This window comes from Protopterus annectens, chromosome 5.part1 (assembly GCF_019279795.1).
Source record: "Protopterus annectens isolate FY-2018-M chromosome 5.part1, PAN1.0, whole genome shotgun sequence".
NCBI lineage: Eukaryota > Metazoa > Chordata > Ceratodontiformes > Protopteridae > Protopterus > Protopterus annectens.
Genome location: NC_056736.1, coordinates 347430222 through 347457721, shown reverse-complemented (window position 1 = coordinate 347457721; position 27500 = coordinate 347430222). Strand labels below are relative to the sequence as shown.

Below are 27500 nucleotides of genomic sequence, written 5' to 3'. Positions count from 1 at the left end.
CCTCACAGAAACGGATAACTGGTGCCAGAGACATGGCCAAAATGCATAGTCATAAAAACAAGGTTACCCCAGCTACCATATAGGTGGCAATCCACTGAGCACAGAAAAAGTCATCAGGGATCTGGGGACCCAGGTTGACAGTAGCCTTTCGTTTGACACTCATGTTGCTAAAGTAGTTAGGAAAACCTTCTATATCGCCCACCTGATCATGAAGGGATTCACATCTAGATCAAGGGAGGTCATCCCTGTACTCATCACTCATTAGACCTATGATTGAGTACAATGCCCGAATGTATCTGACCAGACACCTGCTGCAGCTTGAAAGGCCCCAAAAGTTCCTCACCAAAAGGATAAAGGGTCTCAAAATATGTCTTATGCTGCCCGACTGAAAGAACTCCAGCTCTATTCAGTCTCATACCGCTTGCTCAGAGGTGACCTGTGCCTGACATATAAGTCCATGTCAAACCCAGATTTGATGAATATGCTTCACCTCAAAAAATCTAGATACCTCAGTACCACAAGGAGACTTAAACCTTGACACGGTTATAAATAGAATGTGCTGGAGGGACAGATTCATCACCCAGAGACTCCCTATGCTGTGGAACAAAATCCCGGTACATGTGAGGCAGAGCACCTCGCTGGCCTTGTTCAAGAGGAATCGTGACCAATGGATGGGAAATCGCAGATATACCCCAGGGATTACTTCAGTGTCACTGCTTGACAGAGGCACAGAAAAATGATAGGCATAGTTTTTATTCAAACTAAAGGGGCTTATAAATGCCCTTGGGCAGATAGCCTAGTATGAACCTATGAACTTATGAACCTATGCCTATCAATGGCATATTTCACCAGTTATTAAACTTGGGGTAAATAAAACATGTTGTAGTTAACCCTACCAAATTTCATGAAATCGGCCATATCCAGCTTAACTTTTAAGCCATTATTCATGCCTCTTCTCCCAGAATTACCTAGAAAGTTTTGCAACTTAGTTTTATCTTGCATAAATTTAAATAACTTGTTATTTATTGTCATCAGAAAATCTGCATTCTAGGGGGCCTGGCCAAGATGCCAAACAGCTAACAGCACAGAATTTTAACTCTGCCTTTTTCTTATTTTTCGGACAGGAAATTTCAAAAATGTTGTGGAGAAAAAGATTTAATTTTACCTATAAGAAGTAACTAATTATGTAAGTATTGATTTTTGAAAGAAAATCAATACTAGTATATACTTTTTTGTCTGTTTTCCTGTCAGAAGTACATCTACAAGTGATACAGCTATAAGTAACTCAAAGAACCCACATCAAGAGAGTGTGGTGAAAAAGGAACTGCAATCCATCATAGCAAATATACAGGAACTCTCAATAAAAATGAATAAGTTGGAGAACAACATAGATACTATGAAGCAAGAGAGCAGAAAACAACTGGACCTACTAAATTAAGTAATTAAAAACATTCTGAACAGATTTCATCGATAGAAGATGCTATGAATGACACTGAAGGCAAGCTGACTGAATATGAAAATCACAATGAATTCCTCCTCAAGCAGAATAACAAGCTCATAAAAAAGTGGCAGATTTTGAGAGCAGATCAAGGAGGAACAACATAAGAATTTATGGGGTGTCAGAAAAAGAGGAGGGCAGTAACATGGCACAATTTTTAAACAACTGGCTACCAAAGGTACTAAACTTACCTGAATCTGTATCATTTGGAGTTGAGAAAACCCATCGATCCCTGTCAAAATCTGTGTCTATCAGCAACTCTTCATCTCCTAGGTCTATTATAGTTAGATTTTTGTCTACCCAAGTCAAAGAATTGGTATTAAAATCAAGCTGGTCAAATCATTTTGTCAAATTTAATGAGAAAAATATCAATTTCGACAATGACTATTCATCTACAGTCCTCTCCAAGAGAAAGGAATATATTCCTCTGATAAAATCCCTCAAAAAGTGCAACATTAAAGCACGGTCTTGTTCCTGGCTAGAATTAAATTATTTTTGACAGATGGTGAAAAAATGTTTAACTCTCTGCAAGAAACCATGGACTTTATCCAAAAGAGAAATCTATTAACAGATACTGAAGAAATGGACTGGTCAGCACAAAGTCTGAAGAGACATGCAACTAAAAATGGATGGTCTGTTAAAGAAGGATCAAATAAAAACAACTAAAAGATAAATGAACATGTTATATGATTTTGAACTGCTTAGTCTTTGATTATATTGCTTCTCTGCATTAAATCCTGAGAGTTGTAAAAAGGGTAAATAACATTTTTTCTTTTTTCTTTCTCCCTTTTCTTGTTCATTTCTTTTCATCTTCTTGTGTTGCTTACTTTCTGTCCTCCTTTTCCCTCTCCCTTCTTTCTTATTTCCATAATTTTTATCTGTCTTCCTAATTCATTTCCCCTTTATTATCTCAACTGTACTTGTTTTCTTTTTTAATAACTATTAAATGGGGGAAAGGGGGTGATGGGGGAGAGTGAAGAACAAGATATATATATATATATATATATATATATATATATATATATATATATATATATATATATATACATATGAAGAATGTTTCTGCATGTTTAGTCTCCATATTTCTGATAAAAATATACAATCAAAGTTGATCTGGAAATAGATAGCCTTTTATGATACAGTTGTATGCATGAAAAAAAAACATCTTGCCATAAAATGAATGTAGATGTATAGGTTAACATAGCAAGTGTTATTATTATTTAAGAAATGAACATGCATTTTTGTCTATGAGTATGACCGAGATTCTCTCTTTTAAGGAAATAGAAGGGTTAACTTTTTTTGTTTCTTCCTTCATGCATGTTGGCAGTGAGTAGCATAAAATATGTGATCAAAGTGTTTTACTAGTGTGTTTAGCATAAACAATGCCATACACATGTTTTATTCATTAATTATTGTATTTGGTGAATTTTGTCATTTCTCCTGGGTTTGTGAGTGTTGTGCATCATCACTGTTATTGCTCGAGCCTTTTACATGTTGTTTTAACATAAAAATAATATAAATATGTATTATATATTTATTATTGTACCTGGTTAGTTTTGTCATCCCTCCTGGGTTTGCAAGTGTTGTGTATCATCATTGTGATAGTTTGAGCCTTCTACAAATATAATGTATTTGCTTTACTTGATTTTCCCATTTAACAGCATGAAAAAAACTCTTTTGAGGTAATTAAGGCTCACAAGCTGTCCACAGATTCTTTCTGTCAGTGGCGCTGCTACTAGCATCAAACTACAGCATTAAGAAATCACCTGCGACCTTTGACCCCCATGCTACATGCATGGAATGTTAAAACAGCTGCAAAATGAGATCAAGCGGCTGGTTTTAATGGCACAAACCAGTTATTTTAAAAGATAATCAACAAAATAAGACTAAGAATTACATCCAAAGAAAGAGAAACAAAGAGACAGAGATCAGAGGTAAGAAACCCACTTTTGATAGAGATAATATAGGAAAATATAAAAGTAAAGAACATAAAGAATTCTTAATTACAGGAGCATTATACACATAAGAGAATGGTGTGGTTGAAATGATACAGCTGGCAGCACCTGTTAATAATTGTTTGTCATAAAAATATGTTGGATCATATTATGAATGGAAAGTAAAATACCACCGTAGTATTATTTTTGGCACACTCACAATGGTCTCAAGTTTTGTATAATGTCTAAACTTTATCATTTACTTTATAATGACATAGGTAAATAAAAAGTCTGATACAATATACTTTGTTTTTGTTTTATAGATTCCATGTTTGAGTTACATAACTCTAGTTTGTTTGCGAGGTTATCACAGTTGTCTAGTTTTCTCTTAATGTATTACTGTAGCACTATGAATAACATCTGTTAAGTTGTTTCTGGCAGCATACTCTTGATTATTAAATGCTTGCATACTAGTAAGCTAACAGATTACTTGGACCTAGTAGTAAAACAATTCTACTGGAAAACATGATTTCCAAAGTAATGCCAATTTCATATTGATAAAATATTGATTGTTGGTATTGCCAAACCTAAAATACTGCTTCTGACTTCTGGATTACCATTAGCCTAACACTTAGTACATCTTTGGCATACACTAAACAACTACCACTTTACAGAAAAAATTATTATGTACACTAGATACTTAAAGTCAGAGCTAAAACATTTACATACACATAGACTAAAAGTTTATATACTTCAACAAAGACATTTAAGATATAATAATGGGGTCCAAACAATGAATGATGAACAATATTACAATCAGTTGATCATTCTAGCTTACATTAACACTGAGCAGAAGAACTTCAGGAATGGTTCTTTGTCAGTGTACAGATATCCCGGGTTTGTATTTCCAGTATTACAGCAGATATAGTTAGTGACAAAATTAATGCTTCATACTTAGTGATATGTTTCAGTACTATTTTAGTAGTATAACAACTATTCTCCTCATTTTCTGCTTACCTAGCAAGTCAGCACTCAAAAATACTAATATGTCTCAGTTGTTACTGGTCTGTAATATAAAATCTATAGAGATTTATAGACTTCCTCCCCCCCCCCCTTTTTTTTTTTTTTACTTTCCGTATGGGTAGGGAGCATAATTAGAAAGTATGCATTTTCTAACATACAATTTATGTAGTAAAGAATAATTACATCCTCTTAATAGGTCAGACATACATTAAAAGTGACATTTTTTGATATATTGAAATTGAAGATGGTCCATTTTCTGTAATACGAAGAGTTAAGTCCTAGATACCATACTTAGTGATATATATGTTTTGCTAAATAGTAGGGAAATTGTATTTAGTTACATATAAGTGAATGAATAGTTTTAATTCTTCTTCAAGCTCCCAGGTTCTTGGCTATTAATTTAGCCTTTAGAGAAGTGTAACGTTGAGGTTGATACTTATAAAACAAACTTCCTTAGAAGCATTACAATATAATATTCAATACTGTATGTCAAACTTTGATTTCAACATCAAATGTATAAATGAATCAAACTTTACTGGAAAACTTTCTTATTTTGGTGAAAGTTAAAGCAAAGTTCAATCACTTATGAAGTTTGTTATAAAGTTGCTTTAACTTTAATACTGACATATAATAAGTTGATTTCAGAGATATATAGGTCCAAAATTAATCTCGACAGAAATACGGTCTTGATAATATACAGCCTTTAAATCACAACTGTTTGGGTTGCCACTGTTTATAGTTAAATGGTTAAAAAAAATCTAATTTCACTTAAAGTAGAAGCTGAAAATAATGTATTTGATGTGTAAGATTTGGATAGAGGGTGGTTTGATTAACTTTTTAATCAAACCAGGAATACATTGTTCCATGTATGTTTTTGTATTTAGAATTGTGTTTCACAGTTCAAAAGTTAAATTGATTATTTCATCCATGATAAACCACTTTATAGGCTATAATTGGTCAATGTGTGTAAATCATATTATAAATGTTCTGAACATATCTCAAACTCATGATACAATATAAGTGCTTATCACTTAATGCCAATGGCCTTAATAACAACATAAAAAGAGCTAGTGTACTTAAATTTATAAAAATTCATAAAGCTCATATAATCACTTTATAAGAGACTCATTTACTTAAAAAAAGATTTAGACAAATTGTTTTTTAAGGAGCATTCTATACTAGCAGCTTCCTGTTATAAAAGCAAAAAGAGGGGTAGTCTTATATTGTGGAAAAACTCTTTTCCCATGCCCAAAATTATTAGCACTTTTGCTGATAAAGATGGACTGCTGTGTCTAGCAGTATTAGAAATAAATAAGAAATATTATACATTGATCAGCTCTTTGGATACTTGGATTAGGGTCTAAATTTGTAGATAAATATTTAGATATTATAACTCTCCACACTAGAGGCAAAATTATTTTAACTGGTGATTTTAACTGTTTATTATCAGATAGAGATGCATCCAGAATTAACAAGCCCAAACTATCAGCACAATCCAAAAAAAACTAAATCACTTAATTTCTTCAATTAATCTTAAGAGATATATTTGATTTAAGAGAGACAAATTCCCTTGATTATACTCATTATTCCTTTAGATTTGGAACCCAGGCGAACATGGATAAAGTCTTTATTTCTAATAATTCATACTCCAAAATAAGAGAAGTATTTATAATGTCATGCCCACTTTCTGGCCATAACACCCTTATTTTTAACCTCAAAATAAGTAATAATGACTTAGTTTTTTTGCAAAGCGTACCAGGTTATATAATAAAAATCAAAGGTTTTAAAGACTGGGATTTAAACGAAATTAATACATTTTTGAAATTGAATAACAATGTTGAGGTAATTGACACCATATTATGGGATGCTTTAAAAGTTTACCTCTATGGTAAGATAAAGAATTGGTATTTTTCAAAGCAGAAAGAATGGGATAGGAGTTAATAGAATTACAAACAAAAAATAGATAAATTAAAATCAAATTTAAACTATAACAATAAAACCTTTTGTGCAGAATTATCAATCTTAAACCAAAAATACCTTGATATTTTAAATCATAAGGTTTCAATTAATATGGAGAGACTCAAATTGCAGTCTTTTCTGTAAATCCTACAATAGCCATCAGAACCAAAAAAGTTATGAAATCAAATACACAGTTAATGGTTCCATTAAAAAACAACAGATTTAAAAGATATACTAGAAGCATTTAAAAATATTATGAATCTATCAATGAGGTAAATCTGGATTTAGAAAACAACACCATAATGGATAAATTCCTTCAACATAATATAAATAACAAGTTATCAAAACAAAACAGTAAACTATTAAATAAACCAATATCACAATTGGAATTGAAAGACCAGATTAAAAGCCTTAAAACTAATAAGGCTCTGGGTTTAGATGGTATAATCCCAGAAATATATAACATTTTCCTAGACTCAACATTAAAAATATTATTAAGTGCTGTCACTATAATTAAAAATTATTTGAAAGTACCCCCTTCTTGGAGATATTCCTTAACTTCCCCAATTTTAAAACAAGACAAGAAACCACAATTATGCTCCCCCTATCACCCTATATCTTTCCTAAAGATTGATTATGAATTTTTTATGTCCATATTGGCTAAGATGTTAAACAATATATTGCCCGGTGTTATATATTATGATCCAACTGGATTTATATTGCATAAAAGAGTACAGGACAATATAATTAAATTACTTTCTTTCATCAATATTGCTAATAAAACTAAAAAGCAACTATTATTACTTTAGATTTTGAGAAAGCCTTTAATTCAATTAACTGGGCATATTTACATAAAATTCTCAAAGGATATAACCTCCTCCTAGATTTCATCAATTTAATACTAAAATTATATAATGATTCTCAAGTGTATGTTAAAATAGGATCTTGTCTATCATCAGCATTTAAAATAACTAAAGGTACAAAGCAAGGCTGTCCATTAACACCCTTACTGTTTGCTCTGTCAATAGAAACATTTTGCCACTTATATAAGAAATAATATTAATATAAAAGGATTTTCCATAAATAGTGATCATTGTTCAAAAATATAGCTGTTTGTGGATGATGTCCTTCTAAAAAGTGAAGATATTGTCTCTTCTTTACAGTATATTATCAAAACAATTAATTTACTTGAAAAAGTTTCAGGTCTAAAATTTAATCAAAACAAAACTGAAACTTTATTAATCAATAAGAAATTAATAAGAACCTACAAAATCAAAAACATTTTAATTTGGAGAACAAAACATTACACTATTTAAGAATCAGTATAAAACTCACATGGAAAGAAACTATACTTTTAAATTATACAAACCTAATAAATGTAATTTCTAAACTAATAAATAACTGGAACAAAATGTTTTTCACCACGGAAGACAGACTCACATTAATAAAAATGACCTTTCTACCAAAAATTTTATAATTAAAAATATTATTAAGTGCTTTCTCTATAATTAAAATGATTTGAAAGTACCCCTTTAATGATCTTTAACTCTAATCCCTCCAAAAAAAATTCTTCAAGCAAATAAATACTTTACTAATTAAGTTCCTCTGGTTTCCTCAAAAACTGAGAATAGCCTACAATTGGCATATAAGAGGTTGGGATGATGGAGAAATTGGTTCCCTAACATTAAAATGTACTCAAAATCTACTATCATTAATATAGTCTTACACTGGTTAAGTGCTACTTATAACTCAAGTTGGAAACAATTGCATGAAACATATAATATATATCAGGAATTATGAAACTCAAATAGACTCCTTTTTAGGAATTAGTAAAATATATTGGATACTACGAGATTATTGTCTATAAAACAGGAAGCTCAATCATTTCACATATGCTATTAATCAAAATGTTAGTTCCTTTAAAACTATAATAGAAAGTAACTATAGTATTAAACAATTACTTTTTCTTATCTTCCCTATTACAAACACTCCAGATTGCTTAGAGTCCTTTAACATAAATAAGATGTTAAATTTTAAAGATAGCAATTTAAAATTCTGGTAACAATTTTTACATAATAACAAAGTACATCCAGTAAACATACTTTTAGCTAGATACAATGTTAAACAAGATAACTGGTTGACATTACAAACTTTATGAGAGTTTGTTGAGAATAAATTAAAATTATCAATAAATTCAGAAACAAATGCTTTTAACTTGACAACTAGGGGCCACAAATTATGTATTTCCATCATGTATAAAATCCTGTGAGAAGAATTGTTACCATTTGATTTCACCTTTTGGGACTACTCTACAGCAGTAAATAAAGAAATGTTATCAGCTGATAAGAGATTGTTACTAAAATCAGTGAATAACACCACATCCTCTCTCTATTGGAAGCTATTTACCTGGAAATTGTTAAATAGAAGTTTTTTCACTCCTCATAAAATAGCTATGATCTCAAAGAACAAAAAATTAAAATATTGGAGATGTGGTGAATCGTTAGACGCTAATTGGGTTCATATGTTTACTGAATGTAGAGTTGTCTTACAATTTTGCGATGACTTTAAATATTTTGTAAAGGCTCTGTGGTCTGATAATTGTTATGTTACATATTCTTTACTATTATTTAATGTTCCTGTACCAAGTTTGATACTAAAGCATCAAACTCCACTCCTTTGGTCACTTCTAGCCACTGTTATAAAAGTAATTACAATAGATTGGAAGAGTAAACAAAATATATTATTTACAGACTTTATAAATTTAGCTAAAGCTGTTTGTAAAAGTGAATTACACACTATATATACCAGAACATTTAACCTAACTCATAAAAGATTAGCTTGGCAGAAACTACAAGTGTTATTAGATAAATATTAATGGTATATGCATCTTACATCAAATTTTGTCATGGATGATTGTATATAGTTGGGTATAGTTAAATTATTTTTGTTTCTTTGTTTTTTTACTCATCTTTTATCTTGTTTCAAACATGTGTATTCATTATGATTGTTAACTATGGTTGTAAAATCAAATAAAACATTCAAAAAAAAATTTGCATTCTGTTTCATTTCATAAGGATAAGTCACTACCCTTCCCCTTTTTCAATTTTTCTTACTATAACTATGGCAATTAAAGTTCATCTAGTTACACTATTATATATCTTACTATATTCAGTATTTAATTGTTTGAAAAAGTTTATCAAGATTAATAGGCAATTTGTTCACATTATGTCATTGCGGTTTACCTGCTGTCTGTTATATAAACAATTGTGAGCCTGTAATATATGCTTTCTTTTTTGACTAGTACTGTACTTACAAGCTGAACCTGAAAATGGTCTATTTGGATCTGTGTTCTATTTCACTTAACAAACATATATAAATAAGTAAAGTTAGTGGTCCCAATAAAGAACACTGGGATATTCCCTGTTGTAGTGGTATTCATAATTCTAAGCTATCTTTCAGATTTACTCGTGTATTCCTGAAACTCAACCAGTTTCAACTCCCCATCTGAGTAACAGTGACTTTTTTACTGCAGTGCTATATCTACATTTAACCATTTTAAGTATTTTAAAAGATCGTTAATTTTAAATGGCACTGCTGTGATTATTAACAGACCATCACTCTCTTTATTATTTCCTTTTGAAGTTTTGTGAAAAGGTGTCAGTGAAATCCTTCACAGATGCTTGTTTGTTTCTTTTCTTCTTTTTTCAAGCACTCAATCATCTGCTATGGCAATAGTATGTCTTCACTTATGTAAGAATTTATATCAAACTTTTCTGTAACAATACTTCTTAGAAGATGCACCTATTTTCCTTCATGTCTAATTTCACCTTTGTCTTGTTGTTGGTTTTGATTTGATTATACTTGTTTTCCTTAAATCTGTACTTGTTAATTCCTTCAGTATTTTCCATATTATGTTTCCTTGACATTTAATACCTCTGTGCTTTCAGTGAAAATAGGTTTTGTTGATGGTGCAAGTAATTTTTAATTCATATCTTTCCTATCCATGTTTTCATTCAAAGTTTGCAATTTAAACTTGGGAACCCATGCTTCATTTAATCTTGTGTTCCATTGACATTTCCAATGCCAGCTGATCAATGCAGCTCTAATATTTTGCCCATTTTCAGTTTTCCAATCATATTTGAGAATCTTCAGATCATGTTTTGGCCTTATCATCTTGCACATTATATGCATTTTATAAAAAAAATAAAAATAGATCAGATTATGATCACCCACGGCTAATGGTACTAAAAGGGAATAATCAAATTCTTATACATTTAGGTTAATCTAGTATAGAGCCCCCCTATAGTGGGCTATTAATAATCTGTCTTAAGTGGTTATCCTTTCTTAGCTATTTGAGGATACCTTTACATGAATCTAAAAGATCATGATTTGGCTTTCCCATAATGTCTCATCTCTTATGAGGAAGATTTATGTCTCCTAATACAATTAAACTTTGCAGAAACAACTAAGACATTTCTTCTAACATCTGTAAAAATACCTCATTAACTAATTTCCATACCTCTCAACCATACAGAATTCCTCAGTATTTTCTGGTTTTGAGGGCAAAATAATGGGGTGCCATGCATTTCTGAGTGGCTCCTCAAATTCCTGATTTTTTTTTTTATTTTTATTTACAATTTTAAGTTATGGCTGACAGCATCACGCATCTTCAGTGTATCCCGCAATGTCATCGACATGCAGGGGTATGTGTGATAACATCAGCTTTGTTTCAAACTCGGAAACCGGGGTGGGAGTTTCAAACTGTGGGTGATGAGGGGTTTGGCTTAATTGGCCTGAATGTATACACAAAGACTTAAAAAGAAAAAGTAAAAAGTCAAGAGCATTCAGAAGCCATATAGTTAACACACTTAATGTCATTAAGGGGTCATTTGCATTTATCCCATGGGCCTCTGTTACAGGAGGTTTAAGGTATCACACAGTGAAAACTCTAGCTTGGCTAGGTTTTTCTTGTGTTGATCACTTTAAAGCACGATAACCAATGATTTAAATTTATCAAGTAGGAAACAGTTATTTTCTACATAAGTGATAAAAGCCATGCAAATACAACTTGCTATCCTCCCACAACATCATAAAGGTGCAGTGCATTGTCTGAGCCCCTTCAAATATTTCTTAAACTGTTCCTTCTCAATGTAATATGATGGTCTGCCAAGCGTTGTCCTCCAGCCCTTCCCAAATTTATGCAAATCTCAGTTTCAGGAGATGGATATTGTGATTCATAATGTCACGGATCCAATTCAAAATGCAACACTAGGAATAAAGAAGCAGGGCTATCTAACTGGGGATACATGATTTCTGTCACAAGTTGCACATTTCATGCTGTGCTTAGCCAATGCAGTCATTCTTGCACTGCAAAAAGATGTTAGTGCTAGTCTGACAGGAATTGAGTGAAATGAAAGTAGAGCACAGGAAAAGGACTTATTAACTAAAGTTAATAAATACAGGAAAAGGACTTATTAACTAAAGTTAAACACCTATTATGTGTGGATCATTTATATTTTGCAGTACTTACAAGAAAAATAAAGAAGAAAAACTTGTATAATGAATCACAGCTGCTTAGCTGAATCCACTACCATGCATAACCTGCATGCTTTTGATTCAAACAGTGAAAGCGACCTTACTACAGCTCATTATGGAGTCCTATATGCTCCCTTTTACTCTGAAATCAGATGTATAAACATCTACAATATTTAAATGCTAACTCTCTTTTACAAGTAGTTAACTGTCCTACCTGCGGCCCCAGTTTTCTTGATTTTGCCCTTACCAATCTGGCCATTTCTTGCACATCTCCATATCTATCGTCCTGTCTTGTTAAATCAGAGCATAAGTTAGTGACCTTTTCCTTCAAAACTGAGGGTACTTCTACTGTAAATATTTCTGCATTTAGGGGCTCTTCAAAAACAAACCTTCAGTAACTTGATCTAAAAAAATTCTGTTGTAATTTACTACAGATGGATCCCACTACTAATTCTGTTGCCAGTGACTGTGACATCAATCTGACTTAAATATTATATTGATAAGGCAGACTCTATCAACACCAAAGACACTGAGATATTTAAAAACAACTCCATATGGCAGAATATCCATACACATAACGTATATAACAAGACAAAGGACTTGCTTGATGCTATGGGGAGACAAATACATTCAGTAGATGGCCACCAGTCAGCCAGCTTCTTGAGGTAGATGAATGAAGCCCTTACTATAGCCTAGATGACTTGTGATTGACTAGTAACATGGACATCTGAGAGACAGGAAGTGAAGCTGAGCTACAATGGCTGACACCAGCCCATTAATATGTTAAGGAGTTAGTCCACAACAATAGCGCTCAGTCTGACCAAATAGGACAGCTTATACCCTAGCTGAAAATTTAGTGCAAATTTTACACCACCCACAGTTATAGCTATTCCACAGGTTCCACAACCCCAGCCCATACCCTTTAATTATTATGGCACGACTCTCTCAGCCCTCTCTAAACCTAAGAGCACCTCATCCATGGGCTCTGACAATACAGTATGTTGCCTGATTATCAGTGCCATATATGGCCTATCTGAAGACTACTCTGCAGTGGTTACAATCCTAAAGGCTGGAAAACAACCATTGTTATGCCATTTAACAAGGGAGGCCCGACCATGGAATCTGATAACTACAGGCATATTAACCTCACTAGCCTCATATGGAAGGCTATGAAGTATGTTTGCTTCTTTAACCTCATTAATTTATTTGAAAAAATAACTTACATGCCGATAGTAGTTATGCAGTACATACAGCATATCTGGAGCGGGCCTAAGCCCTTTTCACTATTTCCTATGCAGGCATTACTGACAGACTTGTAAATCTGAATATAAATGCTTATGTTGCACAGCGGATTGCTAACTGGGTCTGGCAAAACCGATTTAGTTAGAGTCACATGTGCTACTTTTGAGAGGGGAAAAAGTTAATAATGGCATATCACAGGGCATAGTGTTTGGCCCTCTCCTATTTGGCATCAGTTTCTCAGACTTTCAGGCCAACATTCCTGGCTTATGGTTAAGTAAGTCTGCAAATGACTGTAAATTGGATGGTGTTATTCAATCCTTCACTGACTCACAACTGGTCCAACATGAGTTAGAGTATGTTAACAAACTGTATAAGAAAATGGTATCATATTGAACTATCAGACAAACTGGTAAAAGGAAACTAAATAAGCAAAATTGCTTTGGTGGTACTGAGATATGGAAAAAATAGCCGATGAATCTAATAAGTACAAAACAAATTTATTGAGCCACAGAGCAAAAAAATCAAGCGCTTTCGTCTCCTCAGTTAGGAAACTTTATCAAGATACAGTATGCCCAAAAAGCAACACCTTTATATCATAGAATTAATTAGTCAAAGAAATGTAAACCAATCACATTCATTACTCAGAGGGGGGTGTCGAGGATGGAATTGATTGTACAAGAAAACATTGAAGAAAACATTGTGGAAAACTGTTCTATCTTAAAGAATTCAAAAGGTGACTTCAATGTTTACAATTTTTCTTCTATTCAAATCAATGTGAATGACTGTGATCTACTGTCTAAAGGATTATCATTTGTCCCTATGAAGAACTTTGACACTGCACGGACACTTGTGGATCTTAAACATTTTGTCAGGAAGTTGAATTTAAATGTCCTTTTTAAATCTGTTGAACATGTATGTAATCAATTGCATATTTCTAGTACATACAACCCACCCTTACACCCTTCCTTGGCTATGTTTGACAAAATCTGTGAAGTTGATGTTAGGAATTTAGACAAGAAGGTACATTTTCCTAATTTGTGTAAAGATGAAATTGATAGTCTAAACAAGCTAGGATGTAATAAGGACGTAAGGATTATAAAACCTGATAAAGGTGGTGGCATTGTTATCATGGATACATGTGACTATAATGAAAGGATGAAAAAAATTTTATCAGGTGATACCTATAGAAAAATTACTTTAAAGGAACTAAATGGAACATATAATAAGATCAGGAATGAATTGAATGATTTGTTTATCGAAGGTTCCTTATCGATAGAAGAGTTCAATTTTCTATCTATCACCATATTACTCCATGCATTTTTGGGTTACCCAAAATGCATAAAAATATGTCTGATCCACCAATGCACCCTATTGTTAACAGACGTGGCTCTATCACATACCCCATAGCTAGATATTTAGACATCAACCTGAAAAGTTATGTGGCAGAAGAAATTAATATTTGTAGGGACTCTTGGAATTTCTTTCAGAGAATCAATAACCTTGAATATAGTGAGACTGGCCTATTTGTAACCATTGATGTGAAAGATCTCTACACTCTATACCTCATGATATCGAAATTGAGTGGGTATGTGACTATTTATTTGAAAAAAACATACCACAGCCCAAAATCAACATATGTGAACAGCTATTTGAATTAGTTTTAAAAAAAAATTGTATATTTTTCAACAATGAATTTTTCATTCAAATAGTAGGATTTGCAATGGGATCCCCATGTGGGGGCCTATATGCAAATATGGTCATGTTGCAGTGGGAAACGAAATTTGTCTTTGAATCCCACTTTTATGGTTATTGTAAAATGTATGTAAGATTCTTGGATGATATTTTTATTTTTTGGGATGGTCCAAGAGATCTCATCAATGAATTTATAGCTTACATTAATAACTCAACATCATTTTTGAAGTTCACTTATACTGTTGGTACAGATGAAATTTCATATTTAGATGTTAAATTGGTAAAGGACAGTGATTTGAAGAAATATGTGTCAGAAATTCATCGAAAATAAACTTATTCCGACAGTTTCTTGCATTTTGACAGTGCACACCCCTATACACAAAAAAAAGCAGTAGTTAAGGGTAATTTGTGAGAGCAGCCCGGATGGTATCTTGCTTTGACTCTTTCCTTAAGGAGTGCGATGTTTTGAAAAACATGTTTTTAAAAAGGGAATACCCAATTGATTTGGTAAATAACTTGATGCTAGAAGTGATTAATAAAAGAGAAAGGGGCCTTTTCGAAACTATTTTAAAAGTTGATGTCACACAGTATATCAATGATTTGATTATTGATAATGGAAATTATACCATTTGTAATGAGACTTCAAACAACAATAACATTATGCTATTAAACAAACCAGCATCAACAGATGTTAATTATAGATCTGCCTTTATCACCACTTACAATTTAGCAAATAAAGATATCTTGAGAATCTTGGGGAAGAATTAGATTATTCTATCCTCATGTAATGAGGTTAGACAATGTATAAGTGAAAGACCTATTGCAGTGTATAGAAAAGGCCAGTCCCTGAAAAACATTTTTGAGAAAAACACCCAGGCCCAAACTGTTGGTGGTATCATAAAGTGTGGGGCTTGCAACTATTGCCAATATATAATGGAAGGCAATACATTCAATATTAATGGCATTAGAGCAGTTTTAAAGAAAAAAGTGTTTTTGCCATACAGAAAAAGTTGTTTACTGTGCTTTCTGTTGTGATTGTTCCTGTTTTTATATTAGAAAAATGGAAAGGAAACTGAAAAATCGCATTTATGAACATTTGAGAGACATTAAACTAAGGAAAGACACCAATGCCTTGGCAAGACACTAACAAATGGCCTGGTCATGGTTTTAAATTTACTGTGATAGAACCAATAGAACCTCATCCAAGAGTTGGACCATGGCCACTATATTTGGAAAGGAATGAAACCCTATGGCAACTGAGAATGAATGATAATCAATGGCCAGGCCTGAATGATTCTATTTCAATCACTTGCTTTTTGAAACTGAAAGCCCTGGATAGATAGTCTGTTTATACTTAGTGAACCTTACAATGTGAGAATAAGTATTTTATTTACTATTTATTATTTTTTATTAGTGCATACTATTTATACATCATTCTTATTTATAGCATAGGCAGATGTAAAAAGTCTTAATTGCTTTCTTTTAAAGCTTTTATATGTATGGTTATTATATTATACTTATGCTTTTATATGTGGTTTTAAAATTTAATTTTATATATCAATTTTAGAGCATGTTTTGTGAACAGGGTTATGTTTCACATAATATGCATTTCATATTTCATATTTAATATGTCATATTCCATATCGTATATTTATTTTAGGTGCATTCTGACCCTCATTTGTACACATATATATCATGTATTATACACATTAACGTTATGCATTTTAACCTTGGATTAAATGTAATATAATGAATATTTATATATTTTTAATGTTTTAAATATGTATAGTTATCTGGTATAAATGCAAGATCGTTAATGTTAACATAATATGGCAGTATGAGCTTAATGCAAGCATTATATTTTAAATGTGACTGTTTGGTTAATACACCTTTAAATAATGTACTATATGCATTTCAAACCCTAAACAGTAATGAATGTGATTGGTTTACATTTCTTTGACTAATTAATTCTATGATATAAAGGTGTTGCTTTTTGGGAATGTTGTATCTTGATAAAGTTTCCTAACTGAGGAGATGAAAGTGCTTGATTTTTTTTTGCTCTGTGGCTCAATTTCATCGGCTATTTTTTCCATATCTCAGTACCACCAAAGCAATTTTGCTCATATTGAACTATACTATATTTTTCAAATTTAATTTTGTGAACAAATCATTTTCACATACCATAGAAGTGATACACCAGCCCAATCAGACACTCGTAAGGGGTCTGGCAGTCTGGCTGATAGTTCCTTACTGCTTCACCTTCAGATCTCTGCAGTAGTTCGAAACATCTCTCTGGCTAATCTAATCTCCACAGAATCTTCAATAGAGCAAAAGAAGTTTTAATTCTCTTTTAGTAGTTTCTCATGAGACCCATTGAATATAATGCACCTTTCAGCATTTTTTTTGTTTGTTTTTCTTTTTCATAAATAATCACTCAACTTGACAGGCCTCAGAAAGTCATAAATAAAAGATCAGTAGACTCAAAAATTGTGGTTATCAGGTTATCAGGACAGAGTTCATAGGTTCATAGGTTAGTACTAGGCTATCAGCCCTAGGGCCTATACAAGCCTAGCCATAACAATTCCCTGAATATTTCTTCCCACATTATTTACTTTCCTGGACCCCTGTCTAGCAGGGCGACTGACGTGATCCCTGGGGTGAATTTCCTTTCTCCCATCCAATCGTCAAGGTTCCTCTTGAAGAGGTCCAAAGAGGCACTCTGCTTGACATGTATGGGCAATCTATTCCAGAGTCTGGGGAGTCTCTGGGTCAGGAACCTATCCCTCCAACATGTTTTGTTTATTATTATGACAAGGTTTAGATCCCTGGAGCGTGTAGCTCTGAGGGATTGGGATTTCTTTAAGTGTAGCATGTCCAACAGCTCTGGGTTTGACATGGCCTTGTATGTTAAGCAGAGATCGCCTCTGAGTAGACGATATGTGACAGAGTATAGCTGGAGTTTTTTAAGGTGGTCAGCATAGGGCATCTGCTTTAGGTGTGTGATTCTTTTAGTGAGGTATTTCTGAGGCCTTTCCAGTTGTTGCAGATGTCTTGAGAGGTACATACCAAATGGGGCATTGTATTCTATAATGGGTCTAATGAGGGATGAGTACAGTGGGACAATGACCTCCTTTTTTCTGGATGAAAAGCCCTTCGTGATGAGGTGTGCCACATAGAAGGATTTCCTGACTGTTGTGGCGATGTGGTTATCGAAGGTGAGAACACTGTCCACCTGTGTCCCTAAGTCTCTTATCACACTTTCTGTGTTTAGTGTACTGCCACCTATATGGTAATTCATGGATACATGTTTTTTCCCAAAGGGGATAACAATACATTTCTTGGCATTGAGCTTGAGCACCAAGCATCTGTTTCTGTAAGGCCCTTTTGTAGAGTATCCACATCATTTGGGGATTCAATAATGGCTCCCAGTTTGCAGTCATCTGCAAACTTTGTTAGCCAGAGTCCCTTAGTGTTGACCTGTACTTCAGAGAAGTAGATGCCAAACAAGAGCGACCCCAGGACTGAACCCTGAGGTACTCCACTTGTCACTTGTCTGGAGCTGGATTTGGAGTCGGCTACTTTTACAGTGTGGGTTCTATCAGTAAGCCATTTAGCAACCCATTGGGTGACATAGGGATTAATGCCCAACTTAGTAAGTTTATCTATGATTCCAGAGTTGGGGATGGTGTCAAAGGCCTTGGCAAGGTCTAGATAGGCTGTGTGGACCACCTTACCCTTGTCCATGGCTCTGGAGACTGATTCAAAGAAGTCAATCAGGTTCAGGAGACAAGATCGGCCCTTCACAAACCCAAACTGGGTGGGGTCCAGTGTTTGAAGGTTGCCAATGTCTTTGTTTATATGTTCCATGATAATACGCTCCATGGCCTTGCAGATAAGGCTTGTCAGACTGATGGGACGGTAGTTTCCGGGATCCAAGGTGGATCCCCCCTTGTGGATTGGGATAACTATAGCTCTGCGCCACTCAGTGGGCACGAAACCTGAGGTGAGGCTATGATTAAACATGACACTTAGGTGAGGTGCCAGTTCATATTGTAGTTCATGTAGTACACAGCCCAGGATGTCATCTGGTCCCATGGATGCTGTATTCTTGGCTTTAGAGAGTGCGTTTTGTACCTGTGTGGCTGTTATTACTGGAATTTGGCAATCTTCCGGTATTGAGATGGGCCATTTAGGGGTGAGAGTGGGGTGAAGTTGGCACTGAATCGATCTGCCAGGATATTGGCAATATCCTTCGGATCAGTATATTTAATGCCATTCTGTTTTAGCTCAGAGCAGATCTGAGCATTGCCATTTAGATTCTTGACATAATTATAGAATGCTTTGTGGTTGTCTTTGGAATCTTTGGCAATTTTATTTTCGTAACTAGCTTTGGAGGATTTTATGAGGCATCTCAGTTTCTTACTGAGGCTAGTAAGGGAGTTTTTGCATCCTGGGATTTTCCTCTTTTCTGCAAAAAGTTTCTTCCTTTTGTTGTAAAGTTTGTTTATGGCAGGGGACCACCAGATTGGCTTCCTTTTTGGATGAGAGCATTTTGGTTCTATTTGGGATGGCACGATTCATGCATGAGTGGATGTGCTCGTACAGTGCCGTAGTGTAGGATTCAGCAGTTGAACTTTCAGTTCCCGTCTGCATGGGTGTCATGAAGTTTGTCACTTCTGACTTGAGTAGCATGAAGTTGGCTTTAGAGAAGTTTTTATGGTGGTTTCTTTACTGGGGGTGGGGTGGGATGTGGATGTTAAGGGTGATTAGCTTATGGTCAGACCTGACTAACGAGGGGTGACCATAGGTATGGAGCATTGATTTCCCATGTTGGTAATGACCAGGTCTAGGATATTGGAGCCCTGGTGGGACTATGGATTAGTTGATCCAGGGCATTGGAATTTATGAATTCCAAGAACCGTTAGCAAAGGTGTTGGGACATGAGTAGTTTTCCCAGTTAATGGCAGGGTAGTTAAAATCACCCAGTATTAGGGTGTTTGGTTCTATCTTAATATTTTCCAGTATGTTTAGAAAGGTGTAGTGAGAATCTTGGGGTATGGTGGGGGATCTGTAGCAAGCTACAATTTGGATTGCAGTCTTACCTAGTGTTAGTTGCACTTGGAGAATTTCAGACACATTGTGTTGGCCAACTAGCCTGGTGGTGTGAATATCCTTGGTGAATATTGACACTCCTCCACCTTTAGTGTTTCGGTCCTGGTTTGGTGGCCGAAAAGTGTGGTAAGTGTGGTGACCCTCTATCTGCATTCAGTCTCTTATAGACTATTTGAGGAGATATGTGTCGAGCCTTTCGAATCATGAAAAAGTACAGTTGTGTACACTTACCATAAATGTAGATGTTTGAGTGTATTCACTGTTGCAGTCATCACATTTGGGTTAGCCCTGCCAGGGTAGCCCTCAGCTGGTCCGAATACTAGAGGCGTAGTATTTCTGCGTCAGTTGCTGTCGCGTGAGGACTGATGTCAGGTCATCAGTAGTACAAAGTAAGGCAGCCGATGCCATTACATCAGTTTTTCTTGCCCTAACCTGTCAGGGACCCCCAAGTAGGAGGCCAAGTTCTGGTGGAAGAACCCCACCAGTGGAAAATAAATTCCAAAATGTCCCTTGTAAGGAAAGAAAGAGAAGAAAGGGGGGTGGAGGGAGGGAAACCAGGACTGCAACAGTGAATACACTCAAACATCTACATTTATGGTAGGTACACAACTGTACTATGTTCTTCATGTTTCACTGTTTCAGTTATCACATTTGGGTAGATTAACAAAGTTGAGGAAATGGGTGGAGGCATTCAAGGAAAGTAGGGGCTGGCTAGGATGCCCTGCCAGACTGCAGAGCCAAATCCTGCCCTGAATTTGGAGAAGAGAGGCAGGAGGTAATGCTTGGCAAAAGTATGAACAGATGTCCAGGTGGCAGCCTCAAGGATGTCCCTGGTGGGGACTCCTCTTAGGAAAGCTGCAGAGGTGGAGGCTGCTCTGGTGGAGTGTGTCCTGAGCCCCTTGGGGGGAGGCATTCCATGTTGTTTGTAGCAGAAATGGATGCAGTGTGCTATCCACTTGGAAATTGTTTCATTAGAGATGGCTTTGTCTTCTGCCCTGTAGCAAAGCCAACAAGCAATTGATCAGACTTTCTGAAGGACTTAGTCCTGCCCAGATATAATCTGAGCTGTCTGTGCACATCCAGAGAGTGAAGAATCATTTGCCCCTTGTTCTGAGGATTAGGAAAGAAGGTGGGCAGATGAATGGATTGGTTGAGAGCCACCATGGACACCACCTTGGGCATGAAGGATGGGTTAGTTCTGAGGGATACCCTGTCTGCATGGAAGATGATGAAGGGCTCCACAGCCATGAGTGCTTGCAGCTCAGAGTCTCGTCTGGCTGAAGTGATGGCCAGAAGGAAAGCTGCCTTCCAGGAGAGAAATCTTAGCTCTGCAGAAGAAGCTGGTTCAAAAGGGGGCAGAGTGAGCTTTTCCAAGACAAGGTTAAGGTCCCAAGCTGGCACTGGTGCCCTTCTGGGGGGCCTCAACTTGCTAGCCCCTCTGAGGAACTGTTTCATCAAAGGGTGTAAGAAAAGGGGCTGTTTAGTGGGAAAATGAGCAGAAATAGCAGACGCATGAATTTTTATAGAGGAGAAAGAGAGACCACTGTGTAGTAGGCCAGCTAAGTAATCCAGGATGAGAGGGATGGAGGGATGTGCTGTATTGGCTCCCTTAGCCTGGATCCACTTGAAGAACCTTTTCCATTTATCTACATAAGACTTTCTGGTACTAGGCCATCTGGCCTCATGGATAATATCCAGAACCTGTTTACTTAGAATGGCAGATTGTTTCAGGGTTAGGGAATAAGCCAAGCTGCCAAACTGAGTGTCTGCAATTTGGGATGCATGAATTCCCCTTCCCTCTGGGTCAGGAGGTTTGGAATCTGTGGAAGATGCCATGGAGGCAGCGGGGACAGGCTGCACAGCAAGGGGTACCAGTGTTGTCAGGGCCAGTCTGGAGCTATAAGAATGTCCTTGGTTTTTCCTCCCTTATTTTGAGCAGTACCCTTAGGATGAGAGGTAAGGGAGGAAATGCATAGACAGATAGATTGACCCAGGGGAAGGACAGGGCATCCACTCTTCAAGCCATGCAGTGATGCTCCCTGGTTCTGAATTTTCTGAGCTGATGGTTGGTGTGGGAGCCAAAGAGGTCGACCTTCAGGGTTCCCCATTTCTGAGTAATTAGGGTGAAGGTACTTCTGTTCAGTTGCCACTCGTGCAGGTCCAGAAGGTTTCTCCTTAATTGGTCTGCCAGAGAGTTGAGAGAGCCTGGTAGGAATTGTGCTAACAGGTGTAGTTGCATGGAAGAGGCTGTGAGCCAAAGGGTCATGGCCAGCCTGCATAGAGGGTAGGAGTGAGTCTCTCCCTGCTTGTTGATGTACCACATCACAGTGGTGTTGTCTGTTTTGACCAGGAGAACTCCTGGAGAGAGAAGGGGTTTGAACAGCCATCATCTCTTTTTGATTGATGTGCAGAGGGATTTCCTGAGGGCTCCATTGGCCCTGTATACACCTGCTGTCCAGGTATGCACCCCAAGCGTAGTCTGAAGTATCTGTGGTGAGGGTCTGGGTTGGGGGGGGTGAGGAGAAGGGCAGTCTCTTGTTGTGGGAGCATGCTGTTACCCACCAAATAAATTCCTTTCTGAGTCAAGGAATTATAGGTAGACGAGTTTCCAGGTCTTGAGAGTGTTGACACCAAAGGCTCTTTAGGTACCATTGAAGTTTCCTCATATGCAGTCTGGCATGTGGAATGAGTAGTATGCAAGATGCCATGAATCCAGAGCTTACAGGATCTTCCTTGCAGATACATGGGGCCTGGTGGTAGTTGAGAGAAGTAGGTTGTCAGGAAAATTTGTTTCTCTGGTATAAGGAATGCCACCTGGGATGCTGTGTTCAAACTTGCTTCCAGGAAGATTATCCTTTGGGTGAGCACCTGTTTGTTTTTTTTCATTGATTGTATATCCTAGGGAGGTTAGCAGTGTCTTTACAAAGGTCAGGTGCTTGAGCAGTTTTTCCTGGCTGTCTGCCTGAATAAGGCAGTCATCTAAGCATGGGTAAATTTGAATATTTCTTTGTCTGCAAAATGCAATGGCTGGAGCCAGACATTTTGTAAATACTCTGGAAGCAGTAGATAAGCCAAAGAGAAGTGCAGAGAACTGAAGTGCTGAGATCCTGCACTGAAGCAGAGATATTTCCTGAGAGATTCCCTGATAGGAATGTGGAGGTAGGCCTCTTTAAGACCTAGGGTGGCTAGCCAAGCATCCTTGGACAGCATGTGTAGAAGCTGCTGGAGGGTGACCATTTTGAATTTTGGGATTACCAGGAAGGTGTTTAGAATTGATAGATTGAGGATGGGACACCAGGTGTCCTCTTTTCTGGGCACCAGAAAAAGTCTGGAGTAGAAGCTTTGGCCTATTTGTTCTGCAGGAACATGCTCTACTGCTCTCGTAGAGAGAAGGGAAAGGATTTGCTTTTGAGCCTCTGCCCACTGATTTGGTGGTAGATTGGGGAACCCTTTTGGGGTTGTAAGGCTATGAAAGGAGAATTTGTATCCCTGAGACACAATATTCAGAACCCATTCGTCCTTGGTTATGGTGGCCCAGGTGCTTGAGTGAAATGAGTTTTCCTCCTAGGGATAAGTGAAGGTGGGCAGAGGGGGGAGGAGGTGAGTCATTGTGAGTTCTTACCATAAGGGGGTGGCTTAGAACTCCCTGACTTTGAAGTGGAGGTCTCTGCATTCCTTGGGGCTGCTGTCTGGGTGGTCTGTTTCCACGGGGCCTAGGCTGGGCTGGTTTACTTGGAGCAGGAAAGGACCAGTGCTTGGAGGGACAATGCCTGCTGAACCTAGGTGGCTGGACTTGTAAAAAATCCTTAATTGTTTGCATAGATTTTGCTTTTTCTTCCATCTTTTTCAAGACCTCTTCTGCCTTAGTGCCAAATAAGTTATCTTTGTGCAAGGGGGCATCCAACAATTTAGATTTGACATGGTCTGGCAGGGGATGTTCCTTAAGCCATGCATGTCTTCTAAGGACAGCAGTGACTGCTGCCCTGCAAGAAGCTTCTAGGGCATCAAAACCACAGTGCAAAGTGTGTTCAGTTACTTGGCTTGCAGAATGCATTAAGTTTTGTAAATCTTTAGATTCTGCTCAAGCAGGAAGGGAAGACATTTTTTTGTTTAAGGAGTTCCAGGGTATGTTGCTGAAATTTCAGCATATGGATCTGACAATTTAGTGCCCTGATAGCAAGACTAGCTGAAGTGTATACTTTTTTACCTCATCTGTCCAGTGCTCGAGAATCCCTGTCTGAGGGTGTGGGATTCTTAGCAGAGGTTACTTTAATCCCTTTTGGCCCTTGAGAAATGACCTCGGGGTCAGCTGTTGGATTTTTAAAAAGATATTTGTGTGAGTGAGGGACTCTATAGTACCTGTCAGGTTTTCTGGGAAGCAGGAGGCAGGGCATCAGGAGTCTAGCTGGATTCAAGGAAAACATCATCCACAACATCCAGGACGGGGGGATGGCTAAGGGTCTGCATTGCGGAAGAACTAAGAATTCCGTGAGTCTCTTTTTAGACTGAGGGTAGTCCTGACTCTCCCATTGGAAATGCTCCATTAAAGTATGCAGGGTTTCCCCAAAGGAAAAATCCTCTGGGGGGAGGCATCAGAATCCTCATCAGTGGAGAGGGGTTGTATGTCTTCATAGTCAGATGCATCAGATTCATCTGACTCTTGTTCAGACAAAACTACAGGGGACAGATCTCTTTTCCTTTTTGAGGGGGTAGCCTGGCTTCCCCTGATCAGCATGATAAGATTCTCTGCCATTTTAAGCATTTGAGACTGAGGCAAGGTAGCAGGCACCTGAGAGTTGGTCATCAGTTTCTTGGGTGCGGTTCGTATCCTGGGCCTAAGAAACTCGGTCATTTTTGAAAGAACTGTAGTCACGAAAGAAGACGTCGGGTTGTGTCGAGATTCGGTAGTGCGAAGGACTTCCTTGGAAGCTGGTGCCTGCTCAGCAGCTCTGGATCCATCCAAGGTAGCGACAACCACAGGATCCTTAGTCAAAGAAGAGTTTTGTGGCATACCAGACTCTGAAAGGGTCTCTGTAGTGGCCTGCGAATCAACAGAAGTGGGCATCAGGGGCTGCGAAAGCACCTCACTGAGTACTGGAGAACTGATAACTAGCTTAACGGAAGCATCATCGGTAGGTTTGGACCTGTGCGGTCTGTCTCTGTCTTTATCTTTACGTTTTTCCAGAAGATCTGCTGTCGGATGGTTTATCAAAGCCATGTCGGAATTTGAAGACTGTAAATGACAATATCTGGCTACAATAAGGGCCCAACGATGGATAGTTCTGGTGTTGAACAAAGCACAGAAGTGACAACGAGGGACGTCATGGTCTGGGTCTAAAGACGCAGTAAGAGTGGAAGTCTCGGTGTGGTATTTGCTTTCCACAGGCAAGACAATTGTTAACTTTTTCTGACATCAGTTAGTGCAAGAAAAAAGGATCCCCAATGGGGTACTTAGCTTTAGAAGATTTCAACTTCAATTTGGAGACAGAAACTCAGGTAGCAGCCGACCGGTGCTCGTGCGAACTGCTGCTGCTTCAGGCTCCACGGCAAGAAAGACTGATGTAATGGCATTGGCTGCCTTACTTTATACTGCTGATGACCTGATGTCAGTTCTCAAGCGACAGCAACCGACGCAGAAATACTAAGCCTCTGGTATTCGGGCCGGCCGAGGGCTACCCTGGCAGGGATAACACAAATGTGATGACTGCAACAGTGAAACATGAAGAACATCTACAACCATCTTTGACCTCACATTCCTTAACAGAACAACTTGCACCTCAAGTTTTCAGTTAAAGGAACTAAAGCTTCATCAACAGATAAACTAATAAGGTGGCATGATAGATTCATATATCAATGTATTCCTCACCACTAGAACAAACTTCCAATCCATGTCAAGCAGAGTAGTACCTTTACCACCTTCAAGAAAAACTAGATAATATGATGGACAGCCTCAAATTCTCACCCCATTCTATCTTGTCTTGTCTTGTTCTCCTTGAGAGTGGATGGAACTTTTAAGTAGGGTTTTTTTGGCCAGCCTTGCAATGGTATGCAGACTGTTGAATCATCCTAACCTTTGTTATAATATCCCAATTAATATTCTCCTATGGTAGTTACCAAATTGCAAGAACTTCTATGTGAGCAATACAGCCAAAAGCTGTACACAATATGCAAAGAACAGGTATTCTGCATACAAACACTAGAAAAATCAAAGGATGATGAAAAAGTTCTACTTACATGCATAATAACCAACATCTGCATTAACCGTCAGTTTCCCGATGTCAAACGTTTCAATAACATTACTGTCCCATTTCTTCCGGTATTCAATGTCATGGAGAACATCATACACAATGTCTGCGGTGATATCCTTACACTCAATCCTGCACTGCAATAAAACGGAGACACTAAGGTTAAAAAGAAAGTGAGAGCATTAAATACAAATTCATCCAGTGGTTAAGTGATGTCACCATTCCCTACTGAACTTTAAACACTAATCTTTTTACAATCAAAGAAAAACAGGAAAAAGATATAATTCAGTCTACTGCCATAGCACAATATGTTATAATTGCAAAATTGCATAACGTGTAAGGAAATAATATAAATTAACTAGATAAGATTATTATTGTAAATAGATAGGAAATATAATTAACTTGACATTGTATGGAAAAAGATGCTATAATGTCAATGAATGAGTGCCCAGAACTGTTAAACATCTTGATGGACAAGAAGTCAAGACAGTCAGTACACAGTACATATATATGGTGTGTGTGTGTGTGTGTGTGTGTGTGTGTGTGTGTGTGTGTGTGTGTGTGTGTGTGTGTGTGTTGTGGCTGTGCGTGGGTGTACGTGGGTATTTCTGTGTGTGTGTGTGTGTGTGTGTGTGTGTGTGTGTGTGTGTGTGTGTGTGTGTGTGTGTGTGTCTATATATATATATATATATATATATATATATATATATATATATATATGGTTCCCGTTTAGAAACGCGAATTGACATATGCCCGAAACACAAAATCACGACACCGTAAGCGCGAAAGCCAAGAATCCCGAGAGTGCAATATACCGAATAGCACCAGACAACACGTACGGCACATGCAAACATCGAAATAAATCCCGAATGAACCCCAAACACTCCATTAAAGAAAGTAGAAGTATCCCCATGAAAGATTATTGAAAGTCTGAGGACTACGGGATGTTACGTTTACTACTGTGCAGATTGATCAGTAGTACGAGTGGACGTGGTATTGAAGGTTTCAGTTCAGGATGCGTTTGTATTCTGTTTTCCTGCACGACGGTTGTTTTGCTGCAGATACCTTATTTATTCATTATTTCGGACATGGGGGATACTTCTACTTTCTTTAATGGAGTGTTTGGGGTTCATTCGGGATTTATTTCGATGTTTGCATGTGCCGTGTTGTCTGGTGCTATTCGGTATATTGCACTCTCGGGATTCTTGGCTTTCGCGCTTACGGTGTCGTGATTTTGCGTTAAGGGCATATGTCAATTCG

General features: G+C 36.9%; 1 protein-coding gene across 1 annotated transcript in view; it reads right to left on the bottom strand.

Annotated features, from left to right (window-relative positions):
- The window catches only part of STARD10 (StAR related lipid transfer domain containing 10), a 686474-nt gene that overhangs the window by 290347 nt on the left and 368627 nt on the right, over positions 1 to 27500 (bottom strand). Inside the window, exon 2 of the mRNA XM_044073027.1 lies at positions 26230 to 26377. Within this exon, the coding sequence (XP_043928962.1) occupies positions 26230 to 26377 (148 nt within the window). The remainder of the gene's footprint in view (positions 1 to 26229; positions 26378 to 27500) is intronic.